General features: G+C 38.9%; 2 protein-coding genes across 2 annotated transcripts; both read left to right on the plus strand.

Annotated features, from left to right (window-relative positions):
• LOC128879837 (polyglutamine-binding protein 1) lies at positions 1-1,576 on the plus strand. The gene is made up of 6 exons (XM_054129360.1): positions 1-265; positions 438-547; positions 629-804; positions 876-1,056; positions 1,125-1,288; positions 1,370-1,576. Exons 1-6 carry the CDS (start codon positions 196-198, stop codon positions 1,560-1,562), a joined length of 894 nt encoding a protein of 297 aa, XP_053985335.1. The 5' UTR covers positions 1-195; the 3' UTR covers positions 1,563-1,576.
• Positions 1,577-1,722: 146 nt separating this feature from the next.
• On the plus strand, positions 1,723-17,787 carry LOC128879828 (transient receptor potential cation channel trpm). The gene is made up of 20 exons (XM_054129339.1): positions 1,723-2,561; positions 2,690-2,866; positions 3,029-3,187; positions 3,770-3,880; positions 4,006-4,088; positions 4,599-4,655; positions 5,179-5,362; positions 5,443-5,656; positions 5,736-5,895; positions 6,025-6,161; positions 6,225-7,400; positions 7,493-7,704; positions 7,848-8,015; positions 8,872-8,931; positions 9,025-9,072; positions 10,009-10,221; positions 10,306-10,654; positions 10,967-11,112; positions 11,190-11,780; positions 12,077-17,787. The coding sequence occupies exons 4-20, from the start codon at positions 3,818-3,820 to the stop codon at positions 13,382-13,384; spliced, it is 5,169 nt and encodes a 1,722-aa protein (XP_053985314.1). The 5' UTR covers positions 1,723-2,561; positions 2,690-2,866; positions 3,029-3,187; positions 3,770-3,817; the 3' UTR covers positions 13,385-17,787.
• The last annotated feature ends 6 nt before the right edge of the window (positions 17,788-17,793 follow it).

A 17,793-nucleotide genomic window follows, 5' to 3' on the forward strand; every position in this document is an offset into this window, starting at 1 on the left:
TACTTTGAATGCAATTATAATTTACGATTGGCGCTGTTATCGGGTTGTCACGAGCTCGTGATTGTGGTACCAAGAGTAAACAAACATGTTTATGAAGAGCGGAGTGAATTTTAGTAAATGAATTTGTTATCCAATCAGTATCTGGATATTCGAATCGGAAGGAAAGACAGTGCAAGGTATAATTGAAGACAGAACATGCCGCTTCCTGCTGCTTTAGCTGCACGACTCGCGAAGAGAGGACTCATTTGTGGCTCCGAGAAACATGGTATTTATCGTTAGAATCTTTATTTAATATATCTACTTATTTAGCTTCTCTTATTTGCTCTCTTTTATTTCTTCAAACGATTTTTAAACTGCGTTTCGCGTCAAGATATCGTAAGGTTATGTTTACTGTATGAACGATTAGGTTATGTGAAATTAATGCGAATTGTTTCCAGAATCCGCGAGGAAAGAATCGAAGAAAAGGGTCCACGAAGAAGTAATCGCGGAGGATTATGACAGTACAAAAGACGAGATTAGTCCAATTGATATTTCTCAAAAATTCATGGCAAGTATCGTACTAGTATAAACCAATGTCTATGCAAAGTGCGAAGGTTAACTTGTAATTAATTTATCAATTTTATTTCAGGGATACAGTGGCTGTCCCAATAAATACAATATTTATCATGATTGTACAAAGAAATGTAAAGAATTATGGGGACTCGGGCACATACAGCCTTTGGATAAATACTTGAAGAAACAAATGCGTCTTATACAGAAGTATCCTTTGCCGGAGACATGGAAAGCTGTTTACGATCCAGGGAGGCGAGTATAAATCTTTTCCCTTCTAATTGTTAGTGTTTTTAATATTCGTTACAGGAATGTTTTTCATTTAGCGGTCAACATTATTACTGGGACTGGTCATCTGATCTGGTATCCTGGTTACCACCAGGTCATCCAAAATGTCAGATATCTCAGCCAGCATCTCAATTAAGAGAGGAGTTACATCTTAAAGCAGCGGAGCAGGATGATAACTTGTCGAGCGACGATAGTGGTAGCGATCAAGAATCGATGGAAGTTAGTAATTTAATTTAGCTGTTGATCATATACATACGCCTTTTTCATCTAATGGAATGGCTTTTCAGATGGATGAACCAGATCCGAAAAAAGACAGGAAAGTAGAGAACAGATTGAGACATAAATCAATAGATAATAAGAGAGTACAGAGATTGGATAGATCTGATAGTAAAGATAAAAAAGACCGCACACTAGACCCCATGGATCCAGCATCTTATAGCGATATTCCACGGTATTCTTCTGAAGAATTGTCTCAAAACTCGAGAATGTTAAGCTTAACTGTCAATATTATTCGTTTCTTCGTATTTTATAGGGGGAAGTGGTCAGATGGTTTAGCAAGGCACAACGAAGCCAAAACAGGAGCAGACACAACTGCTTCAGGGCCGCTGTATCAGATGAGGCCGTACCCCAGTCCAGGGGCTGTACTTAGATCGAATAGAGCTAATAAAACAGAATCAGAATCGTCTAATAAATCGAAAGTGTCGGGTCCCGAAAAACCAGAATAAAAGCTTTAACCTTTTACGGATTATACAATTTATTATACACCTCTAATAAATTGTACTAAAACCCCATTTATTTATTTTCTACTAATATCTGCATAGTCGATTATCGCACAAAACATTCAAATAGTCAGTCATTCGAATTATTTTTATTAAATATTTTGCACCCTTAATTCAAACATGAAATAATTTATCCATGCGAATATACGCTCGTAATTATTCTTGCTCGACCTAATGATCGATAGAAAATAAAGCAACACAAAACGCTATCTATGAAGAAAAAAAAATCTTCTAATAGAAACAACACGAGTTTCGTACATTTATAGTTTACAAATTACCAGTACGCTGAACTTGCACCATCGTGATAAAGAAAATAATAACAAGTTGCCGAGGTCGTTTCAATTAAAATTTCCTTCTATCAATCGATATCGTATAACGAAGAAAGCTAGCAATTTTATGGAACGAAAAGTGTTTCGTGAATGAAAACAGCGATAAACCAGCACGAAAATGCGTCCGAAGTAAATTCTCATCGAAAAAATTCAAACTTTTCGAATTTACCATTCGAACATCGCAGTTGACGGTACCGCCGATATCTTTGAGTCGAATGTTAAAGTTAACCTTGTTCTTGGCCTAGTTTGTCAGTAACGATGCAGGGGAGGAAGCTCGATATTTTCAAGGGATGATACCCGGATAATGGAACGAATTCTCGGCGCGAGAGATTTCCACAGATATTTTTTTGGTGGAATTGCGTCGTGCCTGGTCTACATTCGAAGACGTGGTGTCGATTCGACGACGTATACGTCCAGCGATGCAAAAATGCCAACGGCGTACGTAAATATCCTGTAACGTTAATTGCGTGACGTAAAAAAAAAAAGGATTTTATGAATTATAAGAGGAGTTGCGAAACATCACGAGCTCGTACGAGCGTGCTGTTTCCCTGGATGCGTGATAATTTACGCGCTATGAACACAATAACTTGAGAATCGTCACCCACGTATTTCCAAGGTATGTGTTATCAGTTGCATGCTCGTTACCAGACATTTAAATACCAAAATGCTCGAAATTCAACCGTCATTTTTCTATTAAATTCATCCACGAAGCTTCTACAATTTGTCGTTGAAATATTTATGAAGTTTTCAGGTTAATCAAGAGGCACATGACAGATATAGAATTTTCCCGCCGATTTTCGAAATGTCACATTATCGTTGTATTCGCCTGAGCATCGCATTGTTATTGATTTCTCGTTAATCTGTGATTCAAATTCCAATAATCTTGGCTAAATGAAATTTAACGAACTCTTGGACAAGAAGGTGAGAGTGCAGAGCACGATGCGATTCTCGCTTCCAGGCAGTTGTTCGAATGCCTGCGATGCTTGTTTGCAAACATTTTGTCAGCCTCGATACTTAACACACCTAAAGCTTTGGATATCCATTCAAACGTATTATCCATTTTACGTATTAATCTTGTTTCAGATAACTCTGGTTTATTCCTATTGGATAAATACCGACCGATAACTCTTCTTACAAAGTAGTTTTAAACTATAAATACTTATTCTATCAGGCGCAGAGTTACCGATATTATCCATGCAGTTCTATGTAGATATGATAGACAAAACCAAGAGTTGCAGAGTGGTGAGCGAAATTAAAATTATTTTACGCAATGTTTTATGCAGAAATATTCAAATAATATACTTGGTGCCTTTTCTCTACTATTCCTCGTGTATAATGTACCAACAAATGAAATTCAATTGCCACAAATACTTGCATTTTTATGTAGTTACTAGTGACTACGTACAAGACAGAAATTTCAATGAACATTAAAGCGTATTTTCCTTATCTCATTCATTTATCTTATCTCTATAACATGAAAGTTTTCTTGGCCATTTTATGTTTACAGTTTTATTTTGTTAAGTATTCGTTACAGTTATGTATACTCTCTCTAAAATAACTGTAATCAAATATTAGTATTCAACTTATGGTTTATGATGTTATTGATACAAATAAAGATATTATCTCGTGGTTTTAAACGTTTAGCTTCATTTACAGGTTCAAATATTAATTTTTAACTAGGTTTCTCATTTTAACTAGTTTTATTAAATGACAATATGTTTGTATTTATTACGCAATTTAGTGCACACATGACATTTATGTTAAATTATATTTTATTATAATTTTCTTGTGATTTTATTTTGTTCTGTTAACGTTCTCTTTTAGTTAGTGTATCGGTCATTAAGGTGAATATAAGTTTTGATACGTATCAAGATGGCAATTGGAAGTATTATCTGTGGAGCCAGTACTCCCAAAATGAAGAGAAAAAAGGCAAAGGTATAATTTGTTTAGTTTTTATTTCATTGGTTTGAAAATAATATTACTTATGTTAATATTATAATATCGAATGTTCTCGAATTTACATTTTATAATCGCGAATATGTGACTCACGCTCGTTACAGGCAACCGAACGCAGCTGGATAGAGGCGACTTTTCAAAAAAGGGAATGTTCAAAATTTATTCCAAGCGCTAAAGATGAGCACAGGTATGTAATACATTTAGGTAATGCTGTAAAAAATAACATATAATTGTGTATACCCTATCACGATTTAAGCCGTATCAATAGATAAACTAAGTTATGGTTGTGAAATTTACGGAAGTTTATTTCTTATAGAATGACCAAATTTCAAGTAAGGACAGAAATTAATTTATTTTCAATATTCATCGACCATCATCTCATGTTTTGTTCAGTGTTAAATAACATCATGTGTTGTTCAACTTTCGTATTCATTTATTTCTGCTGAAAAATATTTTTGCAGAGGCAATATAAGACGCTATGATAAAAATCGTAGAGCGACTTCGTTAATCTTGCAGTTAATTTTTATTCGTAGATTAGTCTTTCAACACATTTGTTATGCGTCATCATCGTTTATGTTTCGTAACACCTATTTATTATTGAGAAATTTATTTCGAACTTTTTTCAGGTCATTACTAACACATTTCCTTGTGTTCATTTACTTTTCATTTACTTTTCTTTCTTTCGTTCCGTTTATAGGTTTATGCAAGTACACGGAGATAAGAATGCAGAGTATGATGTGATCACCACTTCCAGGTGAGAGTTCATTATGCGTTCTGCCGCGATCTTATAATCTTACTTGAAAAATATTTAATATTGCTTCTGCAAATATTTTACATATACCGTGTTATCTACATCTTTAAATAGTTAATTAATTACTTATGTTACATGCAATCTATACCGTTCTCAGCTTCGATAGAAGTTTATACAAAATGCTGCTAAACTGTAAGGTTTTATAGCGTATTTTAAAAGAAACACATAAATTCCATCATATTACATAGTTACGTTTTGTTTTTCATGAAACACACTTGCTTTTTCTTTTTGAGGTCACTCATCATGCTTTTGATCATATTATAATTAAGCCATATTTGTGCAAGGAATATCATTATTCCAGTAACACCATGCTTCGTACATAGTGTATATGTAATAATTACCGATATATCAAATATAATTGGAATAATTCGATGATAATTAAACACAGAAAAATCGGATATCTATTACGTTCAAATCCATCTAATTTCTCGTTACTAAACCAATAACAAAATATCGATTATTTTAGATGTTGTTGTGGATATTCTTACACTCATCACTGTGGGACTGGAGCAGACGTACAAAGTTTTACTGCTAGTAATACCAAAGAGAAGGATCGAGAGCAATGGTCACCCGGTAAAAATACGCGACCATTTCCAACCGATGCGTACGGAACAATTGAATTCCAAGGTGCGCATCCAACGAAAGCACAAGTAAGCGACGAACGTTAATCAAATTTAAACGGTCAAATTCTTTGTTATTCGTAATATTTTTAATAATGTCTCATTCGTAGTATGTGAGACTAGCTCATGACACAAGGCCAGAGCCGATAGTACAGTTGCTGTGCAGGGAGTGGAATTTAGGTTTACCGAAGCTACTGATTACTGTACACGGTGGTCGTCCCAATTTCGATCTTCAGCCTAGTTTAAAGAAAGTTTTGAGGAAGGGTTTATTGAAGGCTGCTAAAACAACTGGCGCATGGATATTCACGGGTGGGACGAATACAGGTCGGTTCGAGCAAGTTCAAGATTGAATTGAGACAGTCTGCAACCAAGTCGATCAAATATTTAAATTATAATTCTATAGGTGTAACAAGGCAAGTAGGAGATGCATTGCTATTAGAGAGATCCCAAAGACAAGGACGCGTCGTGAGCATAGGCATTGCTCCATGGGGAATTTTAGATAAAAGCCATGAACTCGTGGGCCGAGGAGGCGAAATACCTTACGATTGCGTTTCATCTCCATGGTAAGAATAGAGAGAGAGAGAGAGAGAGAGAGAGAGGGGGGGGGGGGGGGGGGAGAGAGAGAGCCAGGAATTTTGTTTTAAAATGGTGCGTTTTAAAATAATAATCTTAAAATTATTAAAATTCTCCAGGACCAAATACGCAGTCCTAAATAACCGACACGCATATTTCTTACTGGTGGATAATGGAACCGGTGGACGGTACGGCGCAGAGATCGTGTTGCGCAGAAAATTAGAAAAATATATTTCCAATTTGAAATTACAGCCGTGTAAGTGTCGTAATCACTGTTGTAATAATTTTCGAGGAATTTATGCGAACATCGTTGTTACAGATACGCATAGCAGCATTCCTGTCGTGGCGTTAGTCATCGAAGGAGGAACGAACACGATACGTTCAGTTTTGGAGTACGTTACGGATGATCCGCCTGTTCCTGTAGTAGTTTGCGATGGCTCGGGTCGCGCAGCTGATCTCATCGCTTTCATGCACAAGTACGCGTCCGACGGTGACGGAGAGGGGGGAGAAAACGAGGGACCATTAGAGAGTATGAGGGAACAGGTGTTGGAAACGATCAAGCGCACGTTCAAAGTCACTTCCGAACCGGCGTGCCAATTATACTCGGAACTTCTGCAGTGTACGCGTAAGAAGCACTTGATAACGGTATTTAGGATAACCCAAGATCGCCCCCAAGAGCTCGATCAAACGATACTGACAGCTTTATTCAAGTCGAAACAATTGTCTCCAGCCGAACAGTTGTCGCTATCTCTAATTTGGAACAGAGTGGACATAGCGCGCAGCGAAATATTCGTGTATGGACAAAAATGGCCACCGGGTGCTTTGGAACAAGCGATGATGCAGGCTTTGCAACACGACAGGATCGACTTCGTGAAGCTTCTCCTGGAGAACGGGGTTTCCATGCGAAAGTTCTTATCCATTCCGCGTCTCGAAGAGCTATACAATACCAAAGAAGGTCCTTCGAACACGTTAGGCTACATCCTGCGAGACGTGCGACCGAATATTCCACGTGGTTACATGTACACGCTGCACGACATCGGGCTCGTGATAAATAAATTAATGGGCGGCGCGTACCGTTCCCAATACACTCGCAGAAAGTTCCGTTTGATTTATACCAAAGTGATGAAGAGATCCGGAGCCCATCAGCAGCACATGCATCGAAACAGCTACGTGTGGGGTAACGCTACGCGTTACTACGCCGGCTCTGGTAACAAGCAAGAGAGTTCGACGATAAGTCTACTCGCGGAGACGTTGCCAGCTCATCCCGAAACGCCTCTCTTCGAGTACCCTTTCAACGAGCTGCTCATTTGGGCTGTTTTAACGAAACGTCAGCAAATGGCGTTGCTGATGTGGCAGCACGGCGAGGAAGCATTGGCCAAGTCGCTCGTCGCCCTCAAGTTGTACAAAGCCATGGCTCACGAAGCTGCCGAGGATGACCTCGAAACGGAAGTGTACGACGAGCTACGAAACTATGGAAAGGAATTCGAAAATATTGGTACGAATACATTTATAGGAGAATCGTATAGAATTGCATAGTCTTAGATACGACGATTGTCACGTCTATATGTATATCATTTTCTTCCGTAGCACTGGAATTGTTAGATTATTGCTATCGGCAAGATGACGATCAAACGCAACAGCTACTCACTTCTGAACTTCAGCACTGGTCTGGCCAGACGTGTCTTTCCCTAGCTGTCACGGCTAATCATCGTCCCCTTTTGGCGCATACTTGCAGTCAGATTATCTTAGCTGATCTGTGGATGGGCGGTCTTCGAACAAGGAAGAATACAAATTTGAAAGTAAGTAGCACGTTTATTGAAATAAGTCGGTGAAATAAGTGTCGATGTAAACATTGTCGGTGATCTGACACCAACCCCATTTATTGCCACATGTACTTGCGTTGTTTTCTTCAAGTAATTTACACAAATATTTTCCTGTGTAGGTCGTACTCGGACTGGTCTGTCCATTTTATATAGCGCGTTTGGAATTTAAAAGTCGCGAAGAGTTACAGTTAATGCCACAGACTCAAGAGGAACACTTGATTGCCCTCGAGGATGAGAAGGAAGACAGTGATTCCGAGCATGGTGCGCCAACTGGTCCCGATGTCGAGGTAATAATTATGTTTTTTTTTATTTTTTTTAATAAAATCACAGCAGTAAATAACTATACGAGAGGTGATTCGATTCGAAACAAACCTAAAATATATGTAATTAATTCTCGTGATCAATATTATTACAGTTGAGCAATGGTTATAAAGGTGTAGAATCTAATTTGTATTAATTAGTAAAAATCTGTCATTGCATTTATGATGATTCATTACTCATTTCTCATGCTGCAATTATTTATTTACTTCGAGTACGTGCCAACAATCATTGCTTCGTTATTTTTAGTAGTTTCGTTCGAATGTCGATCATTCATTGTACAAATTTTTAATTTTGTATCATTTGCAAATGGAGATTAGTAGCAACGATAAATCGAACCAGAGTACGATATTCAGCGTAATTGTTGTTAGATACTTGTCGAGTTGTAATATCTTACTCGGAAAGAAATGATTGTTTGTGGCATAAATTGAAATATATGGTTGCTGGTTTTGAACAGTAGTTTGAAAAATTATATAAAAACGTATACGCATGTAGGTTCTATTTTTGCGTGCCTGCATCGAACGTTTGGAGCACGAGAGAGTCTATTAGCCATTTAAGGGTTAAACAGTACGTCGCAGTGTCTGATTTTGTACCTTTTAGTTTTCATTGTTTACATATTCGAAGGATGTAGCATTCATCACGTATGATTTTATTATCTTTATTATGTAAGTGTGTACGTTTAAATAGTTTGTTCAGAAAGGACGTCATACGCTTAGTAACCGGATCTGTATTCAGTGGTAAAACGTATCGATCACTATTAGAGGTATTGAACATGTGTTTTATAACTCATAGACTATGTGGGTATGCGTATGAATTGTTTTTTAGAAACGTCAGCGCAGGAGCCTGAGCGTACGCAACAAATCCAGCAGCCAACAAGGCGCTAAGGTATATCTATAATGGCCTGAAACGCAATGATTCTATGACCAATAAGTTCACACTTTCCGGTGCACTTTTCAACTATCTCTCTTTTGTTATTAGTTATCGTCAAGGAAAACTTCTGTTTATTCAGTATCGGAATCTGTACCGGTGAGGATGATAACTAACGCTTCTATCGTAAACGAATCGTCCTGTATTATAAATACCACAAAATCGTTTATCTCGATGTCGATAAATTACCGCAAAAATATCGGTATCGTTTCCTGTAAACGCTAAAAAGTTATGCGAGTTATCATGCGAAGTAACCATAGGAGAAAAAGAAACAAACAAGTTTCGTGAATTGATCCTTTTTTTATATACCGATGTTTTCCATCGCGGTCGATATCTGTAATCATTACCAACCGTATGTCATTAACAACTTGTCCTTGGTATTTGTTAACTCGGCTGCGTCAACGCAGCCTCGCCTTTCAGCGATTCACATTTTAATAAGTCAGTGTTGATCGAAAGGAAAAGGGGCGGCGGATCATCATTTGAAATTACGAATAATTTCAGCTATATCGCTTTCCTTGCATTACATTTCGAAGTGCACTAATGATTTCTATTCCACACAGTCATGATTCTTAACACAAACTACACCGTATCCGTTGCTTTTGTATTCTCTCTTGTTTCTGTTTTTCGTTCAGTAGAAAAGAAATTCATCTCGCGTGTACATTATTCTCATAATTTCATCGTGTTATCGACATCCTATAGCGGTAGTTACATTTGTAGAGAAATTATATGTCCCATGTTTACCCAACTCTCTGTCCACACTTCATCCACAATATTCTGGAACGGTACGAAAACATTTTCAGTTTCATTTTCATTTGCTTCTCCCGTACTATGTATTACTCTACCAAGAAACCTTTTTACAATCGATTCGTTAGCAATATTTGTACCGTAAACGATTCCCAAGAATGACCAAGAATTAGCTAAAACAAGTACCGATACATATCCAATATTCGACAAATTCCTGTTATCTGTATGTCAATGTCCTGTACGGTCTAACGGGCGCATAAACTTTACTGAAAGTTTTGTTTCTCTATATAGGCTTTGATTAGCAACGAACACACCACGGCAGTAGTAAAGGAAACAATCGTACAAGAAAATGGGAAAGTCCTGACGGATAACGACGACGGTGTTCAACGTTCGTACGACATTCACTCTGATTATTACGATATTAAAACCAGCAGGCCACTACGACTGAAGAAAAAGTTATACGAATTTTATACAGCACCTATCACAAAGTTCTGGGCAAATGCTGTAAGTTTTTCTCCCATGAAATTAATTTACATTCGGACGAATTTTTAATTGCATTGCTAAGCACGAAATTTATTTTTGTTACAGATAGCGTACATCATTTTTTTGGTTCTCTTCTCGTACTGCATCCTTATACATATGGACGATCATCCGTCGCTGGCAGAGATTTACGCGATCACGTATGTTTGCACGCTGGGATGCGAGAAAGTACGCGAGATCGCTACGTCGGAGCCAGCCACACTTTCGCACAAATTTAGCGTGTGGGCATGGAATATGTGGAATCCTTGCGATGCAGCGGCTATCATTTTTTTTCAAATTGGTCTAGCGTTACGCTTGCGACACTCTACTCTCGACATCGGTCGTGTCATCTACTGCGTCGATTGTATTTATTGGTACCTACGGATATTCAATATCCTCGGTGTAAATAAGTACTTCGGTATGTTATGTTGCTTAAACTGGTCATTTACGTAAATATTAGGTTGTCCAGAAAGTTCGTGGCAATTTTTAAGAGAAATTCGAAGACGTATTTGAATGTTGATATATATATATTTATTGAATTATATAAATACCATTTTGTTCCACGAACCTTTCCACCTTTTAAGGGATGCACCCATGTTAATTGTTTTCAACCATTCCAATATAAACAGACGTGTACCACCTATCGAAAATAGGCACGGACTTTCCAGACAACCCAATACGTATACGCAGTCGGGCATACGATAATTAAACTCTTGGTTGATTTCGTCAGGTCCTTTGGTCACCATGATGGGAAAGATGGTGAAAAATATGATATACTTCGTGGTGCTTTTATTAGTCGTGTTGATGAGCTTCGGAGTCACGCGGCAAGCTATTTTAAATCCCAATGCTGAGCCTAAATTAAAAATTATTCGAGACGTACGTAACTTTTACGAATACTATTCTTGCAAAATGGCGATATATTATTTTTATAGAAGAAATTTCTTGTTGTACAGATATTCATGGAGCCATATTTTATGTTGTACGGAGAAGTATACGCGGATAATATAGACCCCGATTGCGGAGACGAACCAGGAATGATACCATGTCTTCCAGGCCGCTGGATCACACCTGCCGTAATGTCCGTTTATCTCTTAGTCGCGAACATTTTACTGATAAACCTTTTGATTGCGGTTTTTAATAATATTTTCAATGAAGTAAACGCGGTGGCGCACCAAGTTTGGATGTTCCAACGTTTTACTGTCGTTATGGAGTACGAACAGAAACCAGTTTTACCTCCTCCACTCATTGTAGTTTGTCACATATATCTGCTGGTGAAATATTTGCTGCGATATGTGACTCAAGGGAAAGCGAGTGCGGGTGAAATAAACGACAACGGGCTCAAGTTGTTCCTTGAGCGCGACGACATGGCGCGCCTATACGATTTCGAAGAAGACTGCGTCGAAGGATACTTCCGCGAGCAAGAGCTGAAGCTGCAAATGTCCACGGAGGAGCGCGTGAAGGTTACAACGGAGAGGGTCGAGAATATGCATCAGAAGATAGAAGACATCGATAAGAAGGAGCACACTCAGAACGCTTCGCTTCAGGTAATAATATCCTCCGATACTCGTTTTAATGTTCAATTGGATTGTACGGAAAGTTCATGCCTATTTTTAAGAAAAATTCAAAGGCATGTTTGAATTTTGATGTATTATATATTTATCGAATTATATATGTACCATTTTGTTCCGCAACCTTTTCACCTGTTAAGGAATATACACATTTTATTTGTTTTCAGCCATTCCGATATATTCAGACCTGTATCGCCTACTAAAAATCGTCATGGACTTTCCAGACAGGCCAATATATCAGTGTAGAAAATATTAACGTTATTACATTTCAGGCAGTGGAATTCCGTATACGTAAGCTGGAAGAGTTGAACGAGCAGACTCTGGCTCATTTGGGGGTCATACATCGGTTCATGGCGACGCACATGCCCAACATAGAAGCCCTATCTGGTTTCGACGTAGAAGGTCGCGTGCGCAGGGTATCGGAACGTTCGGAAGTTCTGTCGGAGACAGACTCTCATACGCAGCTACCGACTATCACGCTGAAACGTAAGAGGCTCGTACGGTCGTTGACCGATGGCACGTTCCTCAATCTAGGTCAGCCATTGGACGACGACGTTCTGAAACAGTCAGAGGCAGTCGCGTCTCGCGAGAATCTGAGCAGAAACGAATCGTCCGTGAGCGGAGATGGACACGGTCAGGATGACGTGAAAACGACAACGAGCCAGGAAACGGAAGTGAGCAAAGGAGACGGCGAAGGGGAAACGATAAAGAAGGAATCCCAGTCGGGGAGCAGGGAACTGAGCATGGATCCCAGCGGGGACCAGAGCAGAGAGCCTAGTAGCAGAGAGTTGAGCACAGACCCTAGCAGACAAACCAGCAGGGAACTGAGTAGAGATACCAGTAGGGATGCCACGAGCAGAGAGGCTACGAGCAAAGAACCTAGCAGAGAGGCGAGCAGCGAGGCGCCAGCCTCGGAACCAACCAGACAAGATTCCACGGAACGTCCCACTCGACAGAACAGCAGGACACGTTCAGAGTCCGACGACGTGATGGCTCCCTCTGGCATCGCGAGAGGCGTGACCTGGGCAGAGCCACGAGTCGCGGTAATTCCATCCGTGTCGTCGACGAGCAGCACTCAACGCTCGATTCTTCTGGCGATGCGAGCAGAATACACGAGCATAACGGACGAACTAGAAAGTTACTGCGGACTCTTGAGTCCACCTCGAACGCCACCTATTTCTCCGCCGCCTTCGAGAGCCAGACACCACTCCGGGATGTCTAACGCAGAGATGGCTTGGCAAATCGAGAACGAACACCTGCGCGATGCCGAGGAATGCGATTACCAACAGATGGAGGATCTGATACAAAGAAGGTACATAGAGGACGACGACGAACCTCTGCATACCTCGGACGAAGCGAGCGGCGGCGGTCCTTTCTTCGTATCGAACGAACACAGACACCAGCTACGCAGAGCCTCTGCCATCGACGAAGAATCTCGCAGGCCCGCGCCTACTATCAGTGTCACGAGAGAAATCGAACAGACGCTATCGAGGCCACCGATTCGCGACTCCGAGAGCTCCGATCCCAACGACAAGAATTTGAATACCGTACCTGCTCCTGCTTCGGAGACCATGTGCTGAATATTATCCATAAACGCTAATCTAACTTCGACATACGTATAAATTGATCAGGCTCGACTGCGAGCTGATTTCTATCGAGCGATTTATACGCCTAACAAGTGCTCGATTCGTAAGAAAATTGTGATGGTAATTAAGGTAAGCCGGTACGAGTCGAAGTAGACTCGTTAACAAAGGCATAGTTTACAATCGAAATCTTTACCATGCTAAAAAGTAACGAATTTTAAAGTTCAATTTAAACATTTTTATTTGTATCTTATTCGTACCTTTTGTAAATTTGATATGCTTAGTATGAAGGTTATCATCGCGATTCAGAGATGGGCGAAATTTAATATTCGCTTAATAACGATTAGACCGAATTACAGGATGAAACGATACTTGGCGTTGGACGAGCGAATAAGTCCCATCGCCAGGTGAATTACCGTCTATTATCCGAATGTAATCGCGCCCATCTCTGCCCATAAACGTCGTCGAATCGAATGCTTACTGCGCGTTATTTCAATTCGCGTATCAAGAACGAGTACGCTGTGAACAGATTTTTAGCTCCAATTTTTTCTTTTTTCTGTCTTTCTTCTTTTTTTTTTAAACAATGTTTTAAACATATTTCTTTTTTAAACTAATAGCTCAATTACTTTTATCTTTGAGTACTTGGCGTATTGTACATATATGCACATAAATTTGTATATACAAACGTGAAAATTATTCGATTAACTCGGCTATTCGAGAATTGTACATTGCAATTTGTTGTCACGTAGCTTCCTTTTTCGTTTGATCGTTTTTAGCAATTTTACATAACTATAGGGCAACTTTTAATTCGTATGTTATGCACGTCCGTGGACAATTTTACAAATTATTTATAAACCTAGTACAATCATAAAGGAAATCGACTCTTGCGATTAGCGTTTCAAATACTCAAAGAAATTGTACGGAAATGAACGTCGCACGATATTACACGTTCATCGCTGTAATTTATTTTTAAAACTTTCAGCTTTCTAACGCTTCCAATAGCAAACTAATTTTATAAATGTCCGCTACGATGTTAATAATAATTTCAGCGTACATAATTATAGCTATAATTTCCATGTATATGATCTAATTAGCAGCCGGTATCTAGGAAGTATCCGGTGTAAATGTACACATGGCGAACAAGTGAAGATATTTTTCGATTCTTCGCTTCGTTCACTCTGTCCGATTGCTTGTTAAAAATACTATCATCGACTTTGTGTATCGTGTAGCGCACTCGATCGTGTTCGTGCGCGGTCGATCGCTATCAACAACATTAGGATTTATAATATACCATAGATAATATGTACGCGCACAATATGTTTAATGCAAAGAAGGTCTCAGTTGCAACGACGTTGGTTATGTTTCTTTCGAACGTACCGATCGGTTCGATACTTATTTGCGCCTACTTGGAAATTCCAATTCGACGTCGCGGTACTTTCGACCAAACCGATTGCGTTCCGAGGAGATCTTGTGTTACCGTCGCTTACGTGAAACGTATTTAATGCACTATACGAGCATTTCTCAAGTTCCTTCCATTTTCTAGACCGTGTACTTTTCAATTTTATATGCACGTACAATTTGTTTGTTAACGCGTGACATCGCGCCGAGAGAATGTTACGGAAACTGTACCGGCTTCGGGTGCAATTTCATTTTAGTGAACGTAGAACAATCGACGAGCGAGGATCGAGTGTACTCGATGTAAATAATTTTCTGCTAACGATGTGTATGCAGCTTTGTTATCGTTTAGGACACGTGCGATAGCGTTTGTATTAAATCGATACACGAAACTGCGGACCGATTAAAGGTCGATTCAGACTATACGACACGGACCAGCAACGACACGACAAAACATTCAAACACGCGTTTTAATGGAACTATTCACACTCAACAGACACCGACCTGAACGTTCCGTCAACGGGAATAGCATGAATAGTTCCATTAAAACGCGTGTTTGAATGTTTTGTCGCGTCGGTGCCGGTACGTGTCGTTGCCGGATCGTGACGGTCCGTGTCGTATAGTCTGAATCGACCTTTACTCGACTTTTCATCGACGTTACATGGGAGACCGTCCTGTCGCAGGTTTACCGTCGTTCCAATACAAATGGAAACGTGGAATGGAAGACATTATCGAAATACTCCGAGTGTAACGTCGCTTAATTTTAACTCTTTGCTGTCCCGTGCCCGACTGTACTGGAAACGGAATATCTGGACTGCGAACAGTTAAATGCATCTTTTGTGCATCTTTTGTGCATCTCTTAAAGGGCAGTTTGCGTACTTGTATAATTAATTTACGCGTTTTGTACTCGAACGAACAATGCCTGATAGATAGAGGCGGCAGCCTCTCTAGAATTAGAAATTAGAGACCACTAAAGCCTCTATCTTTCTCACGTAATTGAAACGGCAATTAGGTGTGATTGTTCACGGTAAACTTCACCCTGGTCAGGTCTCGTAATCTCCGTCAGAGATTTTCTCTAATAAATGTACCGTATACGTGGGATATTTAACCCTTTGCACTCGAGAGGTGACTCTCAGTCACCATTAGGTTTCACGCAGCAAATGTACGATACCTAATCTGCGATACCTTTCTTTAGGTTTAATTTCTTTGGAGCTCCAATTGTCGATAAAAGGATTGTCGTCGAGGTGATCTTGTTCTAAAATCTAGATAGCTTAGAATTCGTGGCAATTGAACGCTTAAGAAACATCTCGAGTTGCTGGCAGATACCAGATAAAAAGGCCTCGAGTGCAAACGGTTAATACAGATTGCGCAATTACTCGCGAACGATTCGCACGCGTCTATCATGTTACTGCCGAACGTTTTTATGAATCTTTTGAAGTACAGAATGTAAACGAAAGTATTCGTCGCCGTGAATCTTTGTTCCGGTTTCGAAACCGGAAACGTTCAAGTACTTCAAGACGCGTAAATCGCGCCACGACGAATACTTCTCTTTACACCCTGTACATTTAGGGCCTTATCACGCACTACCTTGCTGCGTCGAACACAGACTTTAAGGACCACGTAAGAAATGCGAACCATATCACGCGGATACGTTCCCTGGAACGAAGCCAAGCCTCGTGTTAGTACCTACGATAAAATCCACAAACTGAACAACAACAAAAAATGAAAAAAAAAAGAGAAAAAAAAAGAAAACAGAACGTTTGATATTTGAATCTAGAGGATACGTAAAAAAGACACAAAAAAAAAACAACAACAACAACAAATAACAAATAGAAACGAACGGATGCCTAATATAAAAGTGTACACAGTAGGCTAAAATTTTCAGATGGAAGAGATGGCGTAGAGCGAGTACGGGCGAACTAAAGACTGTTCCAAAGGAAACAACGCTCTGTTAATTATTTCGTGGCGGAACGAACGAAAGAATCGACGCGAAACTTTTCCCTGTCTTACTGCCTTAACCGAATGCTGTTACCGTTTAATAGTTCGAAGACGTTCGATGGAGACAGCGACGAGCATGTCACAAGAATCATTGTTCTTCTTGTCGCTGTCTTGTTACTGTTCGTATCGAGTTATAAGTGTTAGGAATAATAACGATAAATTTTAAGCTTGAAATTAAAGGTGAGGTTTTAAGGGAGGGGAGAATGGTCCAGCTAATGTATTTCTCTAATGCATATAATTTCCAGATATAATTAATGTTTGTTATTGAAACTTTTTGTACGTTTAAAGGGACGTTCAAAGAAGACAATTTGACAGTGTAGATTTAATTCGAATGTATACGTGTATACTATATTGTATGTATATATACTATATGTATATACATATACATGTATATGTATATATGCTATACAGATATGTATACATATATAGATATAGTAGTCGCAAGGAAAGGATTCGGTGAAAACGTTCAAATTAAATTTACACTGTCAAATTCCCTTCTTTCAACGTCCCTTTGTATGTAAAACAAGTTGTATGTATATGTATATATACTATATATATGTATATATGCTATATACTATACAGATATGTATACATATATAGATATAGTACTTGCAAGGAAAGGATTCGATGAAAACGTTCAAATTAAATCTACACTGTTAAATTTCCTTCTATCAACGTCCCTTTGTATGTCAAACAAGTTGTATATATATGTATATATACTATATATATGTATATATATGTATATATATGTATATATACTATATATATATATATGTATATATATGTATATGCATATGTACACATATATAGATATAGTACTTGCAAGGAAAGGATTCGATGAAAACGTTCAAATTAAATCTACACTGTTAAATTTCCTTCTTTCAACGTCCCTTTGTATGTCAAACAAGTTGTATATATATGTATATATACTATATATATGTGTATATATATATGTATATATATGTATATATATATATGTACACATATATAGATATAGTAGTTGCAAGGAAAGG

This window comes from Hylaeus volcanicus, chromosome 7, assembly GCF_026283585.1.
Source record: "Hylaeus volcanicus isolate JK05 chromosome 7, UHH_iyHylVolc1.0_haploid, whole genome shotgun sequence".
Taxonomy (NCBI): domain Eukaryota; kingdom Metazoa; phylum Arthropoda; class Insecta; order Hymenoptera; family Colletidae; genus Hylaeus; species Hylaeus volcanicus.

What these genes read in the sequence shown, in the direction of transcription:
- LOC128879828 (XM_054129339.1), top strand. Translation starts at nt 3,818, where the DNA reads ATGGCAATTGGAAGTATTATCTGTGGAGCCAGTACTCCCAAAATGAAG. An exon ending in CGCATCCAACGAAAGCACAA is followed by an intron (nt 5,363 to 5,442) that starts GTAAGCGACGAA and finishes TCTCATTCGTAG; the next exon opens with TATGTGAGACTAGCTCATGA. An exon ending in CAAAGTTCTGGGCAAATGCT is followed by an intron (nt 10,222 to 10,305) that starts GTAAGTTTTTCT and finishes TTTTTGTTACAG; the next exon opens with ATAGCGTACATCATTTTTTT.
- LOC128879837 (XM_054129360.1), top strand. Translation starts at nt 196, where the DNA reads ATGCCGCTTCCTGCTGCTTTAGCTGCACGACTCGCGAAGAGAGGACTC. An exon ending in TTGTGGCTCCGAGAAACATG is followed by an intron (nt 266 to 437) that starts GTATTTATCGTT and finishes AATTGTTTCCAG; the next exon opens with AATCCGCGAGGAAAGAATCG. An exon ending in GCGATCAAGAATCGATGGAA is followed by an intron (nt 1,057 to 1,124) that starts GTTAGTAATTTA and finishes ATGGCTTTTCAG; the next exon opens with ATGGATGAACCAGATCCGAA.